A 25,416-nucleotide genomic window follows, 5' to 3' on the forward strand; every position below is an offset into this window, starting at 1 on the left:
AAATGGGTTGGGGGAGGGGGCGGGGCACATCTGGGAGGAAGACAGCCACACTCATACTCAAGCATAAGAGACATACACACGGAGAAGATGAGGGGGGAAAAGGAGAGCATTATTGGGGTATAAGGACTTAATAATGTAAATAAAGAATGTAGTGGATAGATGCATTAACACAGCAAAGCTAATGGCCGTGGAAGGCGTAGAAGGAGCAGGGCCACGCAGGGCGAGCAGAACCAGGGACCAAAAGTCATGGGGACAAAGTCAAGCCACAGACCTAAAGATGGGCGCCACATCTGTGCAACAAGACACAGACATCCACTCACAAAGACAGAGGAGAGACATAAAGTAAAGGGGAAAGAGAGTAGGGAGAAACTGTGAGAGACATCTAAACCAGCAGAAACTAAACTGAACTATGACAGGACAGCCTACAAGCATGGACAGAGCCTCCTTCAATGGTGAAATCCTTATTATATTATCCATAAGTTAGAGAAAACAGATAAGTTTTTAGGTTTTTTTTGACGGTATCAAGAGAGTTTGCCTCCCTAATTTCTGTAGGTATACCATTCCAGAGGAAGGGAGAACGGTAGGAAAAGGTTCAGTAGCCAGCGGACTTCTTTTTGACTCTTGGAACAACCTTGAGAGCACAGGATGCAGGGCTTGGGGGGTGGGGGTGTAGGTTCCAATTAAGTCACTGAATTGGGAGCCAATGAAGGGAAGCCAGTACAGGTGTAATGTGGTCAAACTTCTTTGTTCTGGTCAGGATTCTGGCAGCAGCATTCTGGACCAGCTGAAGACTTTTGGTACTAGAGGTAGGCAGACCAGAGAACAGACCATTGCAGTAACCAAGGAGAGACGTGACAAATGTGTGAACAATTGTTTCTGCATCAGCCATATTTAGCATGGACCTAATTTTAGCGATATCACAGAGGTGATAAAAGGCAGTTTTGGTTGTGTTTTTGATGAGTGACTAGCAGTGACTAGCAAGAGACCACAGTCAAAAATCACAAGGTTTTTAGCTATAGAGTTTTGAGAGATGGTGCAGCTGTCAAAATTAAGGATAAGATCACTAAAAAGATATTTATGAATAGGGGGACCAATGATCAGCATTTCAGTCTTGCCTGTATTAAGCATCAGGAAACTTGAAGACATCCAGCCCTTAACAGATTCAAGATATTTGTGTTACATACTTGTACAAGTACATCAGCAGTGAAAAGAATTGCAACAACCCTGACAAACCCTAGTAGACGTGAAGCTAAATATCAGTATAAAATTAACTAAAGAAGAGAAGAGAAAAAAGAAGAAAAAAATAAATAAAGCTACACACAGGTAAAGTAACAGAAAAAAAACAATATAAAATAATAAATAATAATATAAACTATATACATGGAGTGAAAGCTAAAGGCTAAATATCAGTGTAAAATTAAAATCAAATAGGAGATAAAAAATATAAAAAGGTACATATAGGTAACAGAGAATCAGTATAAAAATATAAATGATAACAGAGACTATATACAGGAGTAAACAGTGGAAATGTGTAAACAAGATGCACAGTGCAGAAGGTAAAGGTGTATAACAATTGTACTATGAATTGAACCTACACTTTATCCCTGCACTGCCTTTTAGCCACTTGTCTGAGCTTGTAAGACGCTGCTTTGTACGGTGTCATGTCCCTAGAGTTGAGCCGGTGGTGCATGCTTTCAGAGTCTTGCAGATAGTTTTATCAACCCACAGTTTCTGGTTGGGAAAGACCTTCACAGTCACCATGGGCAAGATATCTTCTATCAACTTGGACATGAAACACGTCACCATTTCTGTAGACATGGCGACGCTATCAGAGCTCTCCCAGAACATGTCCCAGGTCACGTCACTCAGTGCATCCTGAAGTGTAGCCTCTGACTGGGCAGACCAGCATCTGATCTCCCTTGTTACATGGGCTTCCTGCCTAAGCCTTTGTTTGTATTCCGGTATGAGAAAGATGGTGACGTAGTCAGCCTTACCAAAAGCCAGGAGAGAGGTGGCTTTATAGCTGAAACATTCCTCGGATCACACCAGTTGTTGTTGTTGGTCATGAAACATACTTTACCACCTTTAGATTTGCCAGATTCCTCTGTCTGCTCCATGCGAAACACAGAATGTTTCAGCTGGTCGAACGGCATGATCTGGCACCGCAGGGGAGAGCCATGCCTCAGTGAAACAAAGGATGTTGCAGTCCCACATGTCCCTTTGGAAGCAGACCCGGGCCCTGATATCGCCCAGCTTGTTATCCACGGCCTGAACATTAGCAAATACGATATCAGGCAGGGGTGGACGGTGTGCACTCGCTTGCAGTCTGTTTTGGGTTCTGGCCCATTTTCCTTGGTGTTTCCTCTTCCTGCTTTTCCGCGGAGGCTCGCTTCCATTGTTAGGATCCTCGTCCCGGAGGATCTCTTTTTGCCAAGTGGGGCTATCATGTGTAACTTCGGAAAAACGGTAAGAAGTTATGGTTGCAATATTAGGGACTTTCAGACCAAACAGTTCTAGGGTCTCATTTGACAGGAACTACCCCCTGGGGAGCTTCCCTTAGAACTACATACGTTCTAGGGCTTTTTTTCTGTTTGCATTCGCACCGCCAGTAGGAACGCTGAAGTGACGTAAGCCAGCCGACGGCATAGCAGCTAAGAGCTGTTGTTTATGACTAACCAGGATAGCTGCACATTTTTAAGTACAAATTTAATGACTTTTAAGACCTTTTAAATACCTCCAAAAGGGGAAAAAAATACCATTACTGCGGCAAAAGAAATCGACAACCTAGACTGCAGTATACACAATTAATGAGTTTTATTGAATTTGAATGACAGAAATATTGAGTGCACATTAGATAACATATAACTGGCTTCTCATTAACGAAAAAAAAACTGTATGGCGATAGACCCAGTCCAATGGAAAAAAACCCCGTCCCCCTGCGTCTATGCATTTACCACTGCAGTAGCGGTGAATGACTCGGTGGGCACAGTACTTTTCTGGTGCTAGCATAGCGCTTGTGCCTGACGCTTGCTCGCAGCATCGTGTTTTTTTTTTCTTTTTCCCCGCCAAGGACCGACCCCTGAGGAACACTGTAGTCAAGCTAACAGTACTCAGAGGTCACATTATTATAGTTGACACACTGTTTTCTCTTTGAGAGATAAGATTTAAACCAAGAAAGCACCAAGCCATGAATACTGATTTGATTTTCCAGGCACTTCAACAATATGGTGTGATAGATTGTGTCAAATGCTGCACTCAGATAAAGCAGGATAAAAATGGAGGTAGCACCAGTGTCCATAGCTAACAAAAGATCATTAATCACTTTAGTAAGTGTGGTTTCAGTAGAATGAACCTGACACCTGACTGAAACACTTCAAACAGATTGTTGGAGGACATATAGGCTATAAGCTGATCAGTTACATTTTTTCAGTTACTTTTGAAAGAAACGGGAGATCAGAAATCAGCCTGTAATTATTTAAGGCTTCAGGGTCAAGGTTAATTTTTTTAAGTAAACGCCTGATTACAGCTGTTTTAGAAGCGGAAGGTAAAACACCAGATTCAAGTGACACATTTGGAAGGTTAAGCACTGTTAGGTCGAGGACAGAGAAAAGCCCTATGAAAAGGTTTAGTAGGTAGGTGTTCAAGTAGGCAAGGGGCTGGTTTAGCAGAGTGCACCAATTTGGATAGCATGCCTAAAGGGATAGGATTAAATTAGGTTAAACAGTGCACATCCTGATTAATGTCTGGTGCAGTGATTGAGAGTGTGCAGGTACGCTGATTTGATAGATCATTTTGAATATAACCATGAATTAAGTCTATTTTTTTGCAAGAGAAATGTCATGGCCTGTGAAGCCTGGGACATGGCGTTTGAACCCAAAAGCAGACTGAGGCAAGAGTTCAAAAGGTGAAATTTTAATGATCAAAAAACAAACACAGAAGATGGCAGGCAGAATCCACAGTCAATTCACAGACTGGAAAAATGGGGATCAGGCAAAAACATGGTTAGAGTCCAGGCAGAGTTTAAAAAAAACTAGAGATCAGTCCAATACAAAAAACAGAGGTACAGGAGAGCAAAGCAGTAATCAAAGTGAGCAGGTACAGGTTACAGACAAGGAGAGCAAAACATTCCAGGCAATCACCAAAAACCAAAAGAACAAGACGAGCAAAAATCCAAAAAACAGGCAGTAGTCAAAAACAGGAACAAGAATCAGAATATTCATGAAAAGGCTAGAAAATCTCCAGTGAACAGACAAGATAATCTGGCAAGCACTGAATGGGTGAGACATGGCTTTTAAAACAGTCTAATGAGGTGATAGTTAACAGGTGTGTTGAGACAAAGCTGGTGATAGGTGTAGCTGCAAAAACCTGGAGCGGAACCCAGAAGCAGGGCACAAACAGGAGAGAGGGAAAACATGGCTAAACAGTGGAAGGACCAGGTTGGATTGTGACAAAAAATTCAAGAAAATCGTTTGCTGCAAAAGGGCTTGACTGAGGTGAGTGATTCTGGGTTAGTTTAGATACGGTGACAAAAAGGAGCCTGGGGTTATTTTGGTTAAGGTTAATGATTGTCGAGTAGTAAGTGGATTTAGCTGTGGACAGAGATGGCAAAAGTAAAAGTAGAAGTACTTTTGCTAAAAAAATCACTCTAGGAAGAGTTAAAATAACTTACACTTTACAAAAACGCTTCTCAGTTTAACTCTACTTAGAGTACTTTTTTTAGCAAAAGTACTTCTTCTTTTACTTTTACCATCTCTGGCTGTGGAGAGGACACGCTTATAATCCGTCAGGCTATCATGCCAGGCGTGGTGGAAGACCTCTAGTTAAGTGGTGCACTGTTTTCAGGTAAAGGAATTTGATAAATACCCGATAGCACCAGCTGCTCTGTGCGAAGGACCTGGTGGCAGTGCAATCAGTGAAGGCAAAAATTCTGTTTGATCTCGAGAACTGCTACCCTGATGAGTTGTCGTCTCATCTCGGGCACGGGGAATCATCGGATGGGCTCTACTGTGGCAACCTCCTGACATACTTGAGCTTTGCCAACTATCAAATTCACATTTGGCCAAATTATGAGTCAGGGAAGCACAGTTTAAGTGACTAAAATCTAAACGAAGTACTTATATGTGCATCTGCAAATCAGCAGAATACACTACTGCGTCATCTAAGTAAGCTTCGCAGTTCAGTACCCCCTTGAAAACAACAGTCATCAGTAGCTGAAATGGAGCCGAAGCATTTGCATTTTGCAAATGCCATAACTGAGTACTAAAGAAAATGGTGAGGCATAACAAAGGCAGAGATCTCAGCAGCACGGAAGTTAACAGAACCTGCCAGTACCCTTTTAACAGGTCGAGTTGACTTAGAAACTTCGCAAACCCAACTCTGTCGATGCAATCCTCCATATGTGGCAGAGGGAAGGAATCAGGCCGTATTCACCTTAGCTTTTGCCTCTGAATACGGAGCTCCCGGAACCTGGCCACGAACATGATAGGGCTTCAACATGTTCATGTGGCACACACAAGTCTTTCGGTTAGGCGTCCGAATTATATAGTCCGTTTCAAAGAGCTTACAGTCCACCGCATAAGGGCCAGAAAAACCAGCTTGCAAAGCTGAACCAGGGATCAGTAACAATACCAAAACTTGGTCCCCAGGGCTAAAACAGTGTGGCACCGCTCTCTGGTTGTGGCAGGCTTTCCTTGCTGTCTGCAAGAAGACAAAAATTTATTAGTGTACAGGCAGGCAGAGTGAAGCCACTCACTAACATAGTCCAGTATGTTGAACAGGGACTTTGGGGTATCACTTAACAGTTGCTCTTTGAGGAGCTTCAGAGGACCTCTCAAGGAATGCCCAAATACCTGTGATTCTGGGTGATAAACACACGAAACCTTATGATTGACAGAGAGCGTTTGCATAACCTGCACGAACACTTTGGACAAAAAGTTTGTGCCTTGATCAGATTACACGAAATTTGCCAAATGTGGCAAAGAACTGCATTAGTGCTTTGACTATGACAGGGGCAGTAATCGTATGTAGAGGAAATCCCTCGGGATATCGGGTAGCAGCACACATGACCATTAACAAGTACTGATTACTGGACTTGGTTTTAGGAAAGGGGCCCACGCAATCAATCAGCACATGCTCATGTGGTTCTCCTATCACTAGTATGGGGGACAGAGGCGCAGGGGGAATTGTCTGGTTTGGTTTACCCATAAACTGGTAAGCAGGACTGGTTCGACAGTAGTCAGCCACCGCAGACTTCATACCAGGCCAAAAGAAATGCTGCAGCATACGGCTGTAAGTCTTAGTGACATCTCAGAGTCCTGCAAGGTAATGATCATACATTAACTGTAAAACATATTGTCAGCACTCTGTCAGCACCACAATCTGAAAAACCGTGTTCCACCCTGAGTCATCAGATACTGCTGGTGACTACGTTTGCATAAGTAAACCTTTCTCAATGAAATAAACACTTGGTTTGCTATGTATAGTTTCGGACTCTCCCATAGCAGACAAACACAAAGCGAGAGAGAGATCTGCACGTTGGGCTGCTATAAGCTGCTCATGGGTGTTCGGCAGCTTAAAATCTTCATCCCTTCTAACAACAGACTCAGCATGATCTTTAAGACATTTTATCACAGAGTCCGCAACTGGTGATACCACCAAAACCGTGTTTTGATCAGAGGAGGCAAGGAATGAATCAAACAGATCGACAGGGTTGTGATGTTTGTGGGACTGAGCACAAGTCATTACAGAAGCAGAAAACACAGCAGGAAACTCATGAGCAAGCCCATCAGCCTGGGGCTGCTCCGCGTGCATAGCAGTCACCTCTGGTAAAGGTGGCACCTTACCACCTGCCAGGGCATTCCCCAAAATTAAGGCAGTGATGGTCTTACCCTCATCTTGACAAAATCATTAACAAAGTCAGACTGCAAGTAAATTGTGTGCGGTGGAACCCTTAGACGGCCCATCTCAATATCCTGCACCAGGACATATGACCCAACGATTTCCTCTGCGAAATCTAGCGTGTCAGAGTATATAAATGATTGAGCTGCACCAGTATTATGCAGCATGACCATGAGTTTCCGCTCCTCCAGTTTGCCAGATTTTGACATGAACCTTTTCCACAGAAAAGGAGTATAGCTAGTGTCAGGGGTGGGATTAACAGTGACTAGACTGTTCAAGGACCATTTTAACCAGACCCACGCTATTAGAATAGTCCGACTATTGTCGTTGCTGTTTGTATTTTAAACTCAGACAGTCGGCAATTACATGACCTGCTTCATGACAATAAAAACATTTCCAATCAGCTTTGGAACGGGACTGTTTCTCATTCTGAGATTTGGTGACTGTGGGTGGTTTCTCATTGCTCTGAGTTGGGGCACGAGCAGACATGAACACAGTCTTGTGTGTTGAGCTAAACTCATCTGCCAACACAGCTGCTTGAGACAATGACTGCACTCTCTGTTCATTTAAATACGAAGCCATACGCTCAGGCAAACAATTCTTTAATTCCTCCAAGAGGACTAGCTCATGAAGAGTTGCAAAATCAGACACCTTGCTTGACACACACCGCTTACTGAAGAGAATACCCTTCTCTCTAGCCAACTGAACAAACATCTGACTCACTGACTTCTTATGGCTCCTAAACCGCTGCCTATAAGCCTTAGGCACCAACTCATATCGATGCTGTACAGCTGCCTTAACAGTGTCATACTGCAGGCCCTGGGCCAGTGAAAGTGCAAAACAAACCTCATGTGCCTTACCTACAAATTTGCACTGCAGCAATAAGGGCCAGACCTCTTTAGGCCATTGCAGTGAAGCTGCAATGCGCTCAAAGGCACTGAAATAACAATCAACTTCAGATTCATGGGAAGGCGGCACCAAATTAATATGTTTGCTGACATCAAACCCAGGCAGAACCTGTTGAGCAACTGGGGCAGAGTCCATGGTGGGAGAGGCAGCATGTGCAGGTGCATCCAGCGCATACACTCCCCGCTCCTCCAGACCTTAAAACACAGAGAGCCTAATAATGTTCTTCAATACCTGCCTCCCAACTGCAATGCTAGAATGCTCAGCTAGCAACAAAAGATCATCCTTACAGCACGTATCTAGCCGTTCCACAGTGGGGTTACTGAGGAACTCAACACTAAACTGGGGCATTGCTCCCACCACTGACACACCGTCCACTAGGCATAGAAACGCAAGTGCACAAACGTGCAAGGCCACAAAAACAAACAAACAAATACGGGGCGGAAAATAAGACAAACAATTCAAAGAGAAAGAAATATCCTGGGCTTGGGGAACAATATCCCAGATGAGCCCCCAATTTATGTTATGTCCCAGGTGTGATATGGTGTCCAGGGGTATTGATAAGGGATGCAGCATAAAAGAATTCCACCACCAGTGCTAGCTTGGGACAGTGCAACGAAAACACAGACACGGGAGCAATGTACAAGGAAAATGTGTGATATATTAATAGTATGTACAAAACTATATTTACAGATATATACAGAATATTTACAATAACAAACATACAAGGGAAAAAGGGGGGGGGAGAGAACAGACGATGTCCACGAAAAGAACCAAGCAAACAAAACACCCTAAATACCTTCACCAAAACACACACACTTATCTACAAAACAAAAAGGTGGCAGAGCCAAAGGAAACCTAACTTCCCTGACAACCTAAAAGAACAAAACATACAAAAGTGGCACCCGCATCTAACACAACCCCTATACAAAGTGATAAATTACCATGGGGATCCCCCACCTGCTCTCTTCCCACGGTAACCAAATGTAAACAAGCCGAGACACAATTCAGAAAACGAAGTCAGAAAATGATACACAGACAAACGTGGTAACGACAAGTTTGTAAATAGCAAAAACACAAAAGAATGAAGGGTCAAAGTGAGATTGAAATCTGCACACTTCAAATCCGACATCTTTAAATTTGAGCGCTCCGTCTCTGCTTGGCCAGGCCTGGAAGGGGCACTCTGGCTGGCTGGGCTGAATCAAGGAGACAGGATGCAACACCAGGCCAGATGAAGACTGACAGCTGCTTTGCGCTGCAGCTGGATACCTGCGTAAGGAGAGTACAGCGAGAGAAGAGAGAGAGAGAGAGAGAGAGAGAGAGAGAGAGAGGAAAACAAGACACAGGCGAAACGGGGAGGAAAACAAGAAAAAACAAAATGCACAGTGCACATAACAATTATCTAAGAGAACTGAATTTTAAGAGTATTATTGCACTTGTGACTCTAATGCTGCTATTTAATAAATGTTCATGCTAATGAAGACTTGTTTTGAGTAGTTTCTAGGTTCAGTGTTCAGAGTGCTGAACTATAAAAAAAGCTGTCCAGAGAAACTGTATTTTAACTAGGTTCTGATTCTCAAGTAAGGTTATGATAATTGCTAAGTGATATTAGTACTCAGTCTAATATTCATTGCAAGCCATTAACCACAACTTATGTATACCATTGCCATGTTAGTATGTATGCATGTATGTATATTTATACATGTAGTCACCATGGAGGATATGTTGTAGCCACTACAATCTTGAACACTTCTGGTCCAGTTAACAATCAGCTCAGGCCAACAGTTAGCAAACTCAGGTCCTTTGCTGTGAAGTTCTGAATTGGGAAATTTGAATTGGTAAATTTGAATATATTGTAATTGTCTAAACTGTCAGTTTAGACAAAAGCAAATTCTGCCATAAGAGAAAGGTAAGGCTCTCACATTTTGTTTTGGTTATGTTGGAACTTTGAATAAATTAATCACTGGATTATGTAGTTGCCAATAACAGCCTTGTATGACAGCATAATCTATGAAACAATCTCACAGAGTCCTATTAAATATTTCAAGATGCACATGGATGCTTTGGGGCAACTTGGAGAAGGCGAGGTTGGGTCTTTGAAATGCTGAAGGTGAAAGGGAGATGCAGATGGCCAATCTTAAAGTTTGTCCAATGAAGAGGTGCACCACACCTTATTCCAATCATCAGAAGATGTCAGGCCAGCAAGCACAACTCTTAGTGACTCCTGGCCTGCATACAGACTTCAGCAAGAAGGCTTCATCCACTACCAAGTCAACCATTGTAGGTTTTTTGTGCATCCTAGAACTGGTGTTCACACCCAGCGTCATGAAAGAGCATGGAGAACCTACAAAAGGGATGTATACCATTAAAGAGGCAATATCACTGTTAAAACACTGAGGGACAATCTGGCATTCATAGCATGGCGCTATTGGTTGGCCAAGGAACATAGGAATGGTGTTCTTGGTCAACTCCTGGAAATATGAAGTATGATTCATTTTGAGATACAGATGTGAGAATCCAAATTAATCCGAACATTCAAAGTCAGAAAACAATCAATAATAAGAAATGTGACATAATGCATACCTGCATGTAAAATAAGAGCTTGTAGCTTTATTATTAAAAATGCTGTTTTTGGTTGGTTTGTTGGTTTTCCCTCACTGTGCAAATTCTGCAGAACATCTGCTGCAGTTCTCCACAGGGGAAAGAAATAATAGTTTGAAAAGTAAGAATTATGAAATCTGCTCAGTAGCATTTTATTAAATATTGTCATTATTCTAGCGTATTATTGTGTATAGTGGTGTTCCTTTTTCTAACGCCAAGGAAAGATAATCTATCTCCAAGGAAAGATAAACAGGTTGTACAAAGAGATGTATGGTGTGATTTCATAATAGTGTAACACTGTCTTGTTACCAGGTAACACAATGGGAACATGTGATGTTGCATTTTCCAGCGCTGATTTCATGTAATATCAGTTTATTTACCTCATTGGGTAACAACACTTGTCTGTAGGTAGGCCTATATCTAAAAGTAATATAATAACACTAGATGATTGTAATGCACTAATTAATTATATTTTCGATGCAACTTCCCACACCATTTTGGAGAACTCTGATGCCATCACCTGACATGTGATGCAATAACAGAGAAACAAGATGGAAAGAAGTAAGTTTGCATTTTACAGCTCCAATACCATTTAATTTCACTGGAATTACAGTCCATTACTGTGTTTGTACTTCATGCTTCACCTGACCATTTAAAGACATAACAGGTAAGAAACAAAGTGGAAACAGGTAAATTAGTATTTTATAGCCCTGATACCGCATAGTTTCAGCAGAAGTACTTAATTTGTTTTGGGGTAATAACCCTCATGGCTTGAAACCCTATGGGTATTTGGAAGAATTAGTGTGAAATGTTGGTTAATCAGACATTATGCTGTAAGAGCTGAATGTTTAAGACCTAAAAATGTAAAAATTATGCAACAATTACTGGCGAATTGTTTAGTAATACTCAGTTATTATTGCAACAGTTAATAATTATTTAGTAATGACTGGAAAACTAATATTTTATTCACAGATAATTAAGGTAATTAAATAAATTATAATTATTAACTTGTTACCATTTTTTAAACGTTTTTATTACTGACTTATTACCCTGATAATTACTGATGTATTTAGTAACAACTAGGAAAATAACTAGGAAACATTTAATTTATGGATAATTTCAACTCATTGCCATTATTTTACTATTTTATTACTGACTTGTTACTCCTTAAATTACTGACTTATTATTTAGTAACAACTAGAAAATTACCATTTAATTTATGGATAAGTACAACTCATTACCATAGTATTACCATATCGTTACCCTATAATTACCTATCTGTAAAGTGCTATAGATGTCTAATTTACAATCATGATATATGGTCTTCAGCTTTACTAAAATAATTTGAAAGGGGATCTTATTATTTTATGACCTGAGGATTAGCAGTGACTTGCCTTCTTTATGACAGCTGCTCTTACTGTTGGTGACAGGTAACATGCATTTAACTGTGATACAATAGTTTTCCTTGTGAATAAAGAAGTCATGGGAAGCCACAGTGCACACACTTAAGATTAACTCATGTGCACTGAAATATTGTGGTTAGGGTTAGGGTTAGATTAAATTATATGGTGCCCCATGCTGGGCTTCAGATTTCCAGTCACAATACTACTATCAGCTGGTGAGGTTGTTGTGAAGAACACTGGACTTTTTTTTTTATCCGTCAATTTGGGAGAAAATGGGTAAAAAATCCTCCCTAAAACTTAAAGAATACACTCGAAAAAGCAGCATGTGAAATTTAGCTAGTGGTCTCATTGTTCATTTTATGTAGTCTACTTAACTCATCCTTATCATAATGCTTTTGGAGGGAACTGCATTTTATTGTGGCTATTCTAAGCTAATGAGGAAAAACAAAACTTAACAGGCAAAATCAAACAGTATGAATCCTGAAATAGGAAAAATACGTACCAAAGAAGGTAAAAGGTAAATACTTGTGGATCTTGTTCTTCTTACATAAGTGGAACAAATCCATGTGCCCAGATAAAACTCAAGTGACCCCCAAAGGAAATGAACTTAGTTGTAACTAATACCCAACCTTTGACCCTCACAATCAGTGGCAGTCATAAACCATGCAATAGACTGTTTCACTTTACTCCTCAGGATAACTTTATTGATAACAACAGATCAGACGTTTTGAATCAAATATTGAAATATATAAAAACAAGCTCAACAAAACAGGTTTCCATAATAAAAGGATTGTGTTAGAGGAAATTACAGTTGATATTAATATTCATTCAAATTTGTCACATTACAAAGAAAACAGAAAAGAATGACATATCTATTACCAGGAAATTATAATGCATTAAGTAAAATACTGTTTTTTCATCCTAACACTTGACTGCATTAAGGCTCATGACAGTGAAAGTGGAGCGAAGTTAAATCTATGTCAAGAAGTGGAAGATGTGCTTGTTTTGAGAGGGGAAAGGAGCAAATATTTGGAATTGTGAAAACTACACGGTTTGGAGGGGGGAACAACTGTTAAAATGGTGTGAAACATTGTAGTACAACAGACAGTAAAATCAACCAGACTGAATTGGATTCCACAGTGGAAGGGGGAAGTGGAGACACTTTGCAATGCAAGCGCTGATCTACTTTGGCAGGACGAAAATTAAAAAAGCAATCGATACAGAAGATCCTACTAAATCATCACTTGACTGGCATAATATAATTGAACTTGGACAATGTTTTCAGCAACTGTGTTCTGATTTCTTTAGTTCTTAAACAGTAAACTACTGGGTTAACGAGTGAGGGAATCATTGTGGACAGAATGACTACAGCATTCCGCTCAGTTAGATTAAGTCTGACACCTACTCTGGTTAACAGTCCAGATACTACTTTCGGTATAAAGTAACAGGAGACTGCTATAACATGAGAAGTGCATGTTTTGAACATTTGTCCCTGACTTTCCTTATTTGGCAATCTTAGAACAGTGTGTGCAATTTTGACATATGTTAAAAAGACAAATGGAAGTTGTCCACATAGAAGCCATATACCTAGTATTGTTGATACCCCAAATGATTGTTCTGGATCTGCACATGCAGCCCTCACCATTGCAGCGTAGTCACAAAACACATATCTGATAATTGGCTGACAGTAGGGAAGATTATCAGCAATGAGGCCCAGGGGTATCATAGCACATATAGCAATAAGCCATGTGAGTGCAATGAGCATGAATATACGTGAATTTGTGAGAATGCTGTGGTATCTTAATGGGAGGCTGATAGCAACCAAACGATCCACAGCCATCAATGACAATGCCAAACATTCTGTCATATCACCAAGATGGTAAGCGTACATTCTTGAAATACAGGAGTAGTAAGAAATCGTTTTAATCTCAGCAAGGAGAACTGAAATCATTGTTGTACTGGCGCTTGTAGTGAACATGATATCCACAAGTGCTAAATTGCATATGAGAATATACATGGGTCTATGTAAACGTCTCTCTGTTAAAATGAGGCATATATTTGTTCCACTGGTCAACAATGTAAGGAAATAAGATATGAGGATGAGACATCCAAGAAGTTTCTGATTGGATAAATGGTCAAAACCTATAATTGTAAACTGTTGTACTCTTACACCTGTGTCATTTCCTGGATTCATTTTCTGTCAGCGTTAAACAGCTGAAAGAGATAAATACAACAGTGAAGCCAGACATTAAAAATCATCAAAAGACTGTGTGATTGCAGTATAGTCTATGTATTTCGTATTTCGAGTTATCAGTGTACTGGCTCCGAATACACGCAAGCTTTCTAAGAAAGAATTTTCTACAAACCAGGTTGCAAAAAAAGAAAAAAAAAAGAAAAAAAAAGAAAAAGCAAAACTATACATCATTAATACATCGTGTTCATTATGTTATCTTTTACAAAATGTCTGGTGTATTTCAAATGAACCAAAGCATGAGATATTACCTTTATCAAGTATTTGGTGCACTTGCAGCAAATCTGTAGATTGCTGAGAGTCCTGGCATTTTTATGTGTGTTTTCGGATGGAATGCCACTCCCCTTTAACCCTCTCATTGAATAAGCTGGCCGTTGATTTTAGGCCACAGTACTCATTAAACAAGTAGTCATGTGCAAAAAACAACCCCATCAGGACTGATAGAAATATTTGCTTATGTCACCACTATGAAAACATAGCATTTATCGTTTATGTCATTTCAGTTACATTTTGCAATATATCTAAAGCTTTATGGAAACAGATGCTGCAAATTTGGTAAAGTTAGGGCAATATATTTTACCTTGTCAGACATGCAGAAGACTGATGTGTTACCAAAACAAATGATTTGTGGTCATTTAATTGAACATTCAGCCCTATCAGATGGGATCTCCTGTATCAACAGGGCACCTGTACAGTGACAGGCTAATACAGGGAAATACTGTGGGTCTCCACATGTGTGATGTTCCCATGGAGATGCTTGTACAGTGGACGCTCTCAACTGCTTTTTGGAACAAATGCTGCCAGTGTTTCTTTCTACCTGAAAAATAGGTGTGGCCAGCGTGTTTCATTAAAAAAAAAGAAAAAAAAGACGCTACATGTGAAGACACCCTTAGACATTTTTATACCCACAATGTGACGCATACTTATTGGTGCACTGACGCTGATAAGATTTACTCCTTAGATATCGAAATTTGGTACTGAATGATAAGGCATTTTTCGATACTCCATAGTATTGAAGCAATTCAGTCGGTGCCATAATCGAAGTTCGGTACCCAGCCCTAATAAACACTCTTCATTTTCCTTTGGTACTTTGTGTGAAATTGTCTTTACTAGAAGTCTGTGATGACCCCTAAGTCTGAAAGCTTTGGAAATTCCTCTGTTAAGTGTGTATATCCTGATTATTTTCTGTTCTTCTCCCTGGTCCGCTCTACTCCATCTTCCAAGTCTAATATACACTGAGCTTGTCCTCACACACATCCAGCATATCCCTCAGTTTGTGACACAACCAAGGTACATAAAAGGTACATACATGTGGATCTTATTATTATCTTCTACTTGTTACGTAAGTGGAACAAATTCACATGCTTGGACAAAACTCAACAGGCCCTCAAAGGAAATGCACTTATTTGCAGCTATTACTTTTAAAAGGAAACCTTTAAACCTTTAAAAGGAGACTTCTCTCACAATCAGTGACATGAGTCATAAGCCATTCAGTGCAGTGTTTTACTTTACTCCTCAAGATATTTTTACTGATAACAGGAGATCAGAAGATTTAAATTGAAGACTAAAATATATTAAAACAGGTTCAACAAAACAGGTTTTCATAAAAAAACTATATTACATGAAATTATAGGTTCTATTAATATTCATCATAATTCATCACATTTCAACAACAACAAAAAAAAGACAGAAAAGGAAATATCTATTACAATACTGCTTTTTTGCCCTAACACTTGGCGATTCCTTCCTTGCCATGAGCCTTCATGCAGCCAAGCCAAATCTACATCAGAAGGTGGAAGATGTGCTGATTTTCAGAGGCTCACTACATTGGGGGGAGAAAATATTTAAAACTGTGAAACCTGAAAACTAAAAAAAATGTGTGTGTGTGTGTGTGTGTTTGCTACTGATTTGGAGTGAAATGTTGTAGTACAAACCGCCAGGCAAATCAACTAGGTTGAGCTGGATTTCATATATTTAATTTCATAGGGGGAGTGAAGACACCTCGCCTTTCCAAAAGTAGATCAATGCTTGCATAGCAAATGTTTAACATTACGGTTAGTGATCAACACAAAAAATCAAAACTAAATCATCACTTGACTGGCATAATATAATTGAACTTGGACAATGTTTTCAGCAACTGTGTTCTGATTTCTTTAGTCCTTAAACAATAAACTACTGGGTTAACGAGTGAGGGAATCATTGTGGACAGAATGATGACAGCATTCCGCTCAGTTAGATTAAGTCTGACACCTACTCTGGTTAACAGTCCAGATACTACTTTCGGTAAAAAGTAACAGGAGACTGCTATAACATGAGAAGTGCATGTTTTGAACATCTGTCCCTGACTTTCCTTATTTGGCAATCTTAGAACAGTGTGTGCAATTTTGACATATGTTAAAAAGACAAATGGAAGTTGTCCACATAGAACCCATACACCTATTATTGTTGATACCCCAAATGATTGTTCTGGATCTGCACACGCAGCCCTCACCATTGCAGGGTAGTCACAAAACACATATCTGATTATTGGTTGACAGTAGGGAAGATTATCAGCAACGAGGCCTGGGGGTATCATGACACATATAGCAATAAGCCATGTGAGTGCAATGAGCATGAATATACGTGAATTTGTGAGAATGCTGTGGTATCTTAATGGGAGGCTGATAGCAACCAAACGATCCACAGCCATCAATGACAATGCCAAACATTCTGTAATATCACCGAGATGGTAAGCGTACATTCTTGAAAAACAGGAGTAGTAAGAAATCGTTTTAATCTCAGCAAGGAGAACTGAAATCATTGTTGTACTGGCGCTTGTAGTGAACATGATATCCACAAGTGCTAAATTGCATATGAGAATATACATGGGTCTGTGTAAACGTCTCTCTGTTAAAATGAGGCATATGTTTGTTCCACTGGTCAACAATGTAAGGAAATAAGATATGAGGATGAGACATCCAAGAAGCTTTTGATGAGATAAATGGTCAAAACCTATAATTGTAAACTGTTGTACTCTTACACCTGTGTCATTTCCTGGATTCATTTTCTGTCAGCGTTAAACAGCTGAAAAAGATAAATACAACAGTGAAGCAAGACATTAAAAATTGTCAACAGACTGTTGTTGCAGTATAGTCTATGTATTTTTTTTAACAGTGTTATCAAAGTACTGGTTTTGAATAAATACAACCTTTCTAACAAAAGAATTTTCTCCAAACCAGACTACAAAAAAAAAAAAAATAGCAAAAGCAAAACTACACATCATTAGTACATCGAGTTCATTATATTACTATCTTTTACAAAATATCAGGTGTAACTCAAACAAATCACGATTGCACTGATTGTAAGTCGCTTTGGCTAAAAGCGTCTGCCAAATGCTAAATTGTAAATTGCAAATCAAAACATGAGACACTACCTTTAAGAAGAAAACCCAAAAGGTATTTGGGACGAAAGATTGTTTGGTGCACTTGCAGCAAATCTGTAGACTGTTGACAGTCCTGGCATTTTTATGTACTTTTTTTCAGATGGAACGCCACTCCCCTTAAATCCTCTCACTGAATATGCTAACTGGTGTTTGTAGGCCACAGTACTCATTAAGGAAGTAGCCATGGAATTGTGTGCAAAAAACAACCCCATCAGGACTGACAGAAATATTTACTGATTTCACCACCATGAAAACATAGTATTTATCTTTTATGTCATTTCAATTACATTTTCCAATATAGCTGCAAGCAGCAATGAGGGGGCAAAGCATGCTGTAGTAATAGTTGAATTGGTGTGCAGACTTCAGGATCAAAACAGGTATGAATTGAAATAACAATCATGATTTTAGACCAAAGATGCAAAGAATAATGAGCAAAACCATCTTTTTCCTCATAAAAGTGCCCCCAAGTGGTGAAATTGGGCAATTTCTTTGTGGACTCCTCTTAGGTGAGGTCTTGAGTCAGGCCCCGAAGTTTAGTGTAGATACATCAAAAAATTGCTGAGATATGGGCTCACTTCCTGTTTGGCGGTTTTGCTGCCGATTTCGATTGGCTGTTATGGCTGAATGTTTTGGAAAATCAAAAATCCATCTGATAACTTTTGTGAGGCTCAGTCTGAAGACGATCTTTTGCAGATTTGGTGAAGATTGGACAAAGTTTGTCTAAGGAGCCGTGAAACCCCCCCAATTTTTATAAAAACCAAAATCGCAGAAAATCCATTGTGGCAGAAATTGACATCATTGATTGCAATGACTACGGTTTGACGCAAAGAATCCAGCATCACCTCATTTTTGAATTTTCCTCATATCCTTCAAAAGAGTCATGTGTGAATGTGCCTCCAGCTTTGACCTGTTGGTGGCACTAGAGTGCTTTATGGGCAGATATGAAACTTTCGGGATAGAATCAGGGTAGGAGTCCTAATCAATGTGCCAAATTTCACTACTTTTTACTGTATAATTCTAGGAAATCGCCTTACTTCCTGTTTGCCGGCTTTGCCATCGAATACAATTGCACAGCACGAAATGGCAACATGTCCAGACCTCAGCATCCACAAAGGCATGACTTCAAATGACAGTCATGACTTTAGACCAACCATGTGAAGAGTAATGAACAAAAACATGTTTTTTCCTATTATGGCACCCCCGAGTGGTAAAATGGGGCAATTTTTTCTGGACTCCCTTTGGACGGAGTTTTGAGTCAGTGCACCAAGTCTGGTGTTGATACATCAAAGCATTGCTAAAATATGAGCTCACTTCCTGTTTGGCGACTTTGCCACCAAATTCGATCGGCTGTGATGGACGAACGCTTTTGAAATCAAAAATCCATTGGATAACTTTTGTGAGGCTTGGTCTGAACATCATCCGTGCCAAATTTGGTGAAGAGCAGCGAAAAATCACTTTTTGATAAAATCCAGTATGGTGGAAAATCTAATATGGCAGATAATGAGCTCATGAGTGCCTTAAACTTGCCTTGACCCAAGGAATCCAGCGGTACTTTGGCACTTTGCATGAAATTCTCTTTACTAGAAGTCTGTGATGATCCTTGAGTCTGAAAGCTTTGGAAAGTCTTCTGTTAAGTGTGTGTCTCCTGATTCTGTTCTGCTCCTGGTCCGCTGTATTCCATGTTCGAAGTCTAATATACACTGAGCCTGTCCTCACACACATCCAGCATATCCCTCAGTTTGTGACACAACCAAGGTACATAAAAGGTGAATAATTGTGGATCTTATTATTATTTTCTACTTGTTACGTAAGTGGAACAAATTCACATGCTTGAACAAAACTCAACAGACTCTCAAAGGAAATGAACTTATTTGCAGGTATTACCCAACCCAACTTTTAAAAGGAAACTTCTCTCACAATCAGTGACATGAATCATTTGCCATTCAACACACTGTTTTACTTTACTCCTCAGGATATCTGCACTGATAACACAAGATGAGAAATACTCAGTAAAATATTAAAATATATTGAAACAGGTTCAACAAAACAGGCTTTCATTAGAAAAAAAAAGACCTTTTACATGAAGTTACAATTTGCAATCATATTCATCATGTTAAAGAAAAGACAGAAAAGGAAGTATGTATTACCAGCAAATTTTTATGCGGTAGGTAAAATATTGCTTTTTTGTCCTAACACTTGGTGACTCCTTCCTTGCTATGAGCCTTCATGCAGCCAAGTTAAATCTACATCAGAATGTGAAAGATGTGCTGATTTTAAGAGGTTCGCTAAATCAGGAAGAAATGTTAGGAACTGTGAAAACTAAATAAGTTCTGTGCGTGTGTGCGTGTGTGCGTGTGTTGGGGGGGTGGGTGGGTGGGGGGGGCTATTCAACCAGAGCGAAACATTGTAGTACAAGATTGACAGGCAATCAACACAAAAGAACAAAACTAATCATTTGAGTGGCAAAATATCATTGAACTTTGACAGTATTTTTGGCAATTGTGTTCTGATTTCTTTAGTCCTCAAACAATAAACTATTGGATAAAGAAGTGAGGGAATTGTTGTGGCCACAATGATCACAGCATTCTGCTCAGTGAGATTAAGTTGAACAATTATTCTGATTAACAGCATATATACTACTTTTGGTAGAAAGTAACAAGAGACTGCCACAACATGAGGAGTGCATGTTTTGAATTTTCCCTTGTCAGAAATAAAGACTGATGTGTGACCAAAACAAATTACTTGTGGTCACGTGACTGAACATTTAGCCCTATTAGACAGAATCTCTTTGTTATGTAATAGGCCTTCTTGTATCAATGGAGCACCTGTACAGTGACAGGCAAAGCCAGGGAAATACTGTGGGTCTCCACATGTGTGATGTTCCCATGGAGATGCTTGTACAGTGTCAGGTTAAAAAATGTGCTTACTGGCTTCCCATTTATCAGAGGATACATGTGCAAGTCCTTGAAGCCTTTGATAGGCACAAGGGTTGTGCAGTGGAGAACAATTTTTATGGTGTAGGGAATCAGACCTGTCATCATAGGAGAAAATGGATAAAAATCCTCCCGAAATCCCTAAATCAAGGATATACTAATAAAAGAAGCATGTGAAAAACATTTAATGGTCTCATTGTTTATTTAAAATCGTCTACTTTGCTCATCTTTATCACGATACTTTTGGAGGGAACAGCATTTAATTGTGGCTAATTCATGCCTATGCAGAGAAACCAAATTTAAAAGACAACAGTATGATAAATAAAACAGTAATGAATAAAACAATATGAATTTTCATTCATTTTCCAAGTCGCTTTTCCAAATTAAGGTCGCGGGGTGCTGGAGCCTATCCCATTGGGTGAAGGGCGGGGACAACATCCTGGACAGGTCACCAGGCCATCACAGGGCAGACACACAGACAAACACATTCACACCTAGGGACAATTTATTATCTGCAATTCACCTAAATTACATGTCCTTGGAAAGTGGTAGGAAACTGGAGCACCTGGCAGAAACCCATACAGACACGGGATAGAACATGCAAACTCCACACAGAAAGGACCCTGGCCAACCAGCCAGGAAAAAACCCGGGACCTTCTTGCTGTGAGGTGATAGTGCTAAGCACTGCGCCACTGTGCCGTCCACAGTATGAATTTTGAAATGGGAAAATACCTACCTGTCACACTCTGGTTCTTGCTTTACCCCTCTACTGGTCATTTGTTAAGTCACTCCCTGTTTTTTTTTTTTTTGTTTGATTAATTAGTTATAGTATACACTTGTTAGGTCATTAAGCTTTGTTTGGTTGTGTCAATACTCTTAATTTTCCTTTGATATTTTGTGTGAAACTGTCTTTACTAAAAGTCTATGATGACACCTAAGTCTGAAAGCTTTGGAAATTCCTCTGTTAAGTGTGTGTCTCCTGATTCTGTTCTGTTCCTCTTCCTGATCAGCTGTATTCCATCTTCCAAGTCTAATAAACACTGAGCTGTTCCTCAGTCACATCCAGCATATCCCTCAGTTTTGTGACACAATTTTACTTTACTCCTCAGTTTTGTGACACAATTTTACTTTACTCCTCAGGATGTCTTTATTGAGAACACGAGACCAGAAATAGCCAATCAAATACTAAAATATATTGAAACAGGTTCAACAAAACAGGTTTCCATGAAAAAAAAACTATATTACATGAAGTTACAGTTTGTATTCAAATTCATCATAATTCATCACGTTAAAAGAAAGACAGAAAAGGAAGTATCTGTTACCAGGAAATTATATTGCATTAAGTAAAATACTGCTTTTTTGTCCTAACACTTGGCAATTCCTTCCTTGCCATGAGGCTTCATGCAGCCAAGTCAAATCAACATCAGAAGGTGGAAGATGTACTGATTTTGAGAGGTTCACTAATCAGGAGGAGAGAATATTTGGAACTGTGAAAACTGAAAACTATAAAATTTTGTGTGTGAGCGTGTTTGAGGTCGGGGGGGGGGGCTGCTATTGAGCTGGAGTGAAACATTGTACTACAAGATGCAAATCAAACAGATTAGGATGGGATCCATAGAAAGGTGGAGTGGAGACACCTCACCTTTCCAAAAGTAGATAAATGCTTGCATAGCAAACGTTTAACATTACAGTGAGCAATCAAAACAAAAGATCAAAAGTAATCATCATTTGACTGGCAAAATATTATTGAACTTTGACAATATTTTCAGCAATTGCATTCTGATTTCCTTGGTTCTCAAACAATAAACTATTGGATTAAGAAGTGAGGGAACAGTTGAAGACACAATGACCACAGAATTCCGCTCAGTAAGATTAAGTTTAACACCTATTCTAGTTAGCAGCATAGATACTACTTTTGGTACAAAGTAACAGGCGACTGCGATAACGTGAGAAGTGCATGTTTCGATCATTTGTCGCTGACTTTCCTTATTTGGCAATTTTAGAACAGTGTGTGCAATTTTGACATATGTTAAAAAGACAAATGGAAGTTGTCCACATAGAACCCATACACCTATAATTGCTGGTGTACCAAATGATGGTTCTGGATCTGCACATGCAGCCCTCACCATTGCAGGGTAGTCACAATACACATATCTGATAATTGGCTGACAGTGAGGAAGATTAACAATAATGAGGCCCAGAGGTATCATGACACATATAGCAATAAGCCATGTGAGTGCAATGAGCATGAATATACGTGAATTTGTGAGAATGCTGTGGTATCTTAATGGGAGGCTGATAGCAACCAAACGATCCACAGCCATCAAAGACAATGCCAAACATGTTGTAATGTCACCCACATGGAAAGCGTACATTCTTGAAAAACAGGAGTAGTAAGAAATCGTTTTAATCTCTGCTAGGGTAACTGAAATCATTGTTGTACTGGCACATGTAGTGAACATGATATCCACAAGTGCTAAATTGCATATGAGAATATACATGGGTCTATGTAAACGTCTCTCTGTTAAAATGAGGCATATATTTGTTCCACTCCCCAACAGAGTAAGGGAATAAGATATTAGGATGAGACATCCAAGAAGTTTTTGATGAGATAAATGGTCAAAGCCTATAATTGTAAACTGTTGTACTCTTACACCTGTGTCATTTCCTGGATTCATTCTCTCTCAGTGTTAAATAGCTGGAAGACATAAATACAACAGTGAAACAAGACATAAAAATTTATCAACAGACTGTGTCGTTGCAGTATAGTCTATGCATTTTTTTTACAGTGTCATCAAATTACTAGTTTTGAATAAATACAAACAATAATTCAAACAAACCAAAATATGAGACACTACCTTTAAGAAGAAAACCCACAAGGTATTTGGGATGAAAGATTGTTTGGTGCACTTGCAGCAAATCTCAGGACTACTGAGTGTCCTGGCATTTTTATGTGTTTATTTTCAGATGGAACGCCACTCCCCTTAAACCCTCTCACTGAATAAGCTAGCTGGTGTTTGTAGGCCACAATACTCATTAAAGAAGCAGCCATGGAACTGTGTGCAAAAAACAACCCCATCAGGACTGACAGAAATATTTACTGATTTCACCTCTATGAAAACATACTATATATCTTTTATGCTATTTCAGTTACATTTTCCAATATATCTAAAGCTTTATGCAAACAGATGTTGCAAATTTGGCAAAGTTAGGGCAGCAAATTTTCCTTTGTCATTTGTTAAGTTGGTTTTTCTGGTTAATTAGTCAGAGTATATATCTGTTCTTAGTTCATTAAACAGTGTTTGATCGTTGTATAAATACCCCTCATTTTCCTTTGGTACTTTGTGTGAAATTGTCTTTACTAGAAGTCTGTGATGACCCCTAAGTCTGAAAGCTTTGGAAAGTCTTCTGTTAAGTGTGTGAGTCCTGATCCTGCTCTGTTCCTCTTCCTGGTCCGCTGTACTCCATCTTCCAAGTCTATTATACACTGAGCCTGTCCTCACCCACATCCAGCATATCCCTGTTTGTGACAAAACCAAGGTACATAAAAGGTGAATAGTTGTGTATCTTATTATTATCTTCGACTTGTCATGTAAGTGGAACAAGTTCACATGCTTGAACAAAACTCAACAGGCCCTCAAAGGAAATGAACTTATTTGCAGCTATTACACAACCCAACTTTTAAAAGGAAAGTTCTCTCACAATCAGTGACATGAGTCATTAGCCATTCAACACACTGTTTTACTTTACCCCTCAGGACATCTGTACTGATAACACAAGATGAGAAATACAAGATCAGTAAGATATTAAAATATATTGAGACAGGTTCAACAAAACAGGCTTTCATTAGAAAAAAAAACTTTTACATGAAGTTACAATTTGCAATCATATTAATCATAATTCATCATGTTAAAGGAAAGACAGAAAAGGAAGTATGTATTACCAGCAAATTTTTAAGGTAAAATATTGCTTTTTTATCCTAACACTTGGCGACTCCTTCCTTGCTCTCTAAATACCTTTGTCCACCTTCTGCTCTCTCACACTAATCATGTGTCATCTCACTACTCCTGTTCGAGTTTCCTCTCGTACTCTTTGCAGGTGGCGGCCACTGCATCCTCACCTGGCTAACTTCATCCACCCGCCGCGCTCTGCTGATATGACTGTTGCCATTTCAGGTGGCCTATGGAACTGCCAGTCGGCGGTACAGAAGGCCGACTTCATCTCTGCCCAAGCCTCAATGCTGTCCCTGCACTTTCTGGCCCTAACTGAGACGTGGATCAGGCCGGAGAACACGGCCACTCCCGCTGCTCTCTCCACTGCTTTTTCCTTCTCCCACACCCCCAGATCCTCGGGGAGGGGTGGGGGAACTGGCTTCCTGATCTCCCCCTCGTGGAGCTTGCGAGAAACATCTCTCCCTTCTATCTCTCCCTCATCCTTTGAATTTCATGCTGTTTCTGTTTCTTCCCCTTATAAACTACACATGACCGTTCTCTACCGCCCTCCAGGTCCTCTGCAGGCATTCCTGGATGAATTGGACACCCTCCTCAGCTCCTTCCCTGAGGACGGCACTCCCATCCTGCTGCTTGGAGACTTCAACATTCCGCTGAATTTTACTCAGTCTGATGGCCTACTCTCCCTCCTTCAGTCCTTTGACTTTACCCTCACGGAGTCCCCTGCAACACACAAGGGTGGCAATCAACTGGACCTTGTCTTCACAAGAGGCTGCCAAGTTCCTGATCTCACCGTCACACCACTCCACGCCTCAGACCACTTCTTCATGTCTTTCTCTCTCTTGATCTCACCCTCCCTGAAATCCTCTGCTCCCACGCTGCCAGTCTCAGCTAGGCACAACCTTCGCACCCTCTCCTCTGGCGCCTTCTCTTCTATGGTCTGCTCCTCTCTCCCATCTGTGGAAGCCTTCTCTCTTCTTCCCATGGAGGAGAAATCCTCTACAGTCCTCTCTGCACTGGCCTCCTCCTTGGACACTCTCTGCCCCCCGTCACC

General features: G+C 40.0%; 3 protein-coding genes across 3 annotated transcripts; all 3 read right to left on the bottom strand.

Moving 5' to 3' along the window:
• Window positions 1-13,047: 13,047 nt before the first annotated feature.
• LOC115828294 (olfactory receptor 10G4-like) lies at window positions 13,048-14,001 on the bottom strand. Its single transcript, XM_030792251.1, has one exon. It carries the CDS (start codon window positions 13,999-14,001, stop codon window positions 13,048-13,050), a length of 954 nt encoding a protein of 317 aa, XP_030648111.1.
• Window positions 14,002-16,147: 2,146 nt separating this feature from the next.
• Window positions 16,148-17,101, bottom strand: LOC115828295 (olfactory receptor 10G4-like). Its single transcript, XM_030792253.1, has one exon. The coding sequence runs from the start codon at window positions 17,099-17,101 to the stop codon at window positions 16,148-16,150; it is 954 nt and encodes a 317-aa protein (XP_030648113.1).
• Window positions 17,102-22,136: 5,035 nt separating this feature from the next.
• Window positions 22,137-23,090, bottom strand: LOC115828296 (olfactory receptor 10G4-like). Its single transcript, XM_030792254.1, has one exon. It carries the CDS (start codon window positions 23,088-23,090, stop codon window positions 22,137-22,139), a length of 954 nt encoding a protein of 317 aa, XP_030648114.1.
• Window positions 23,091-25,416: the final 2,326 nt, after the last annotated feature.

Source organism: Chanos chanos, chromosome 15 (assembly GCF_902362185.1).
Source record: "Chanos chanos chromosome 15, fChaCha1.1, whole genome shotgun sequence".
NCBI classification, from domain to species: Eukaryota; Metazoa; Chordata; class Actinopteri; order Gonorynchiformes; family Chanidae; genus Chanos; species Chanos chanos.

Excerpts from the sequence above, each read along its gene's own strand:
- LOC115828294 (XM_030792251.1), bottom strand. The coding sequence starts at position 14,001 with ATGAATCCAGGAAATGACACAGGTGTAAGAGTACAACAGTTTACAATT.
- LOC115828295 (XM_030792253.1), bottom strand. The coding sequence starts at position 17,101 with ATGAATCCAGGAAATGACACAGGTGTAAGAGTACAACAGTTTACAATT.
- LOC115828296 (XM_030792254.1), bottom strand. The coding sequence starts at position 23,090 with ATGAATCCAGGAAATGACACAGGTGTAAGAGTACAACAGTTTACAATT.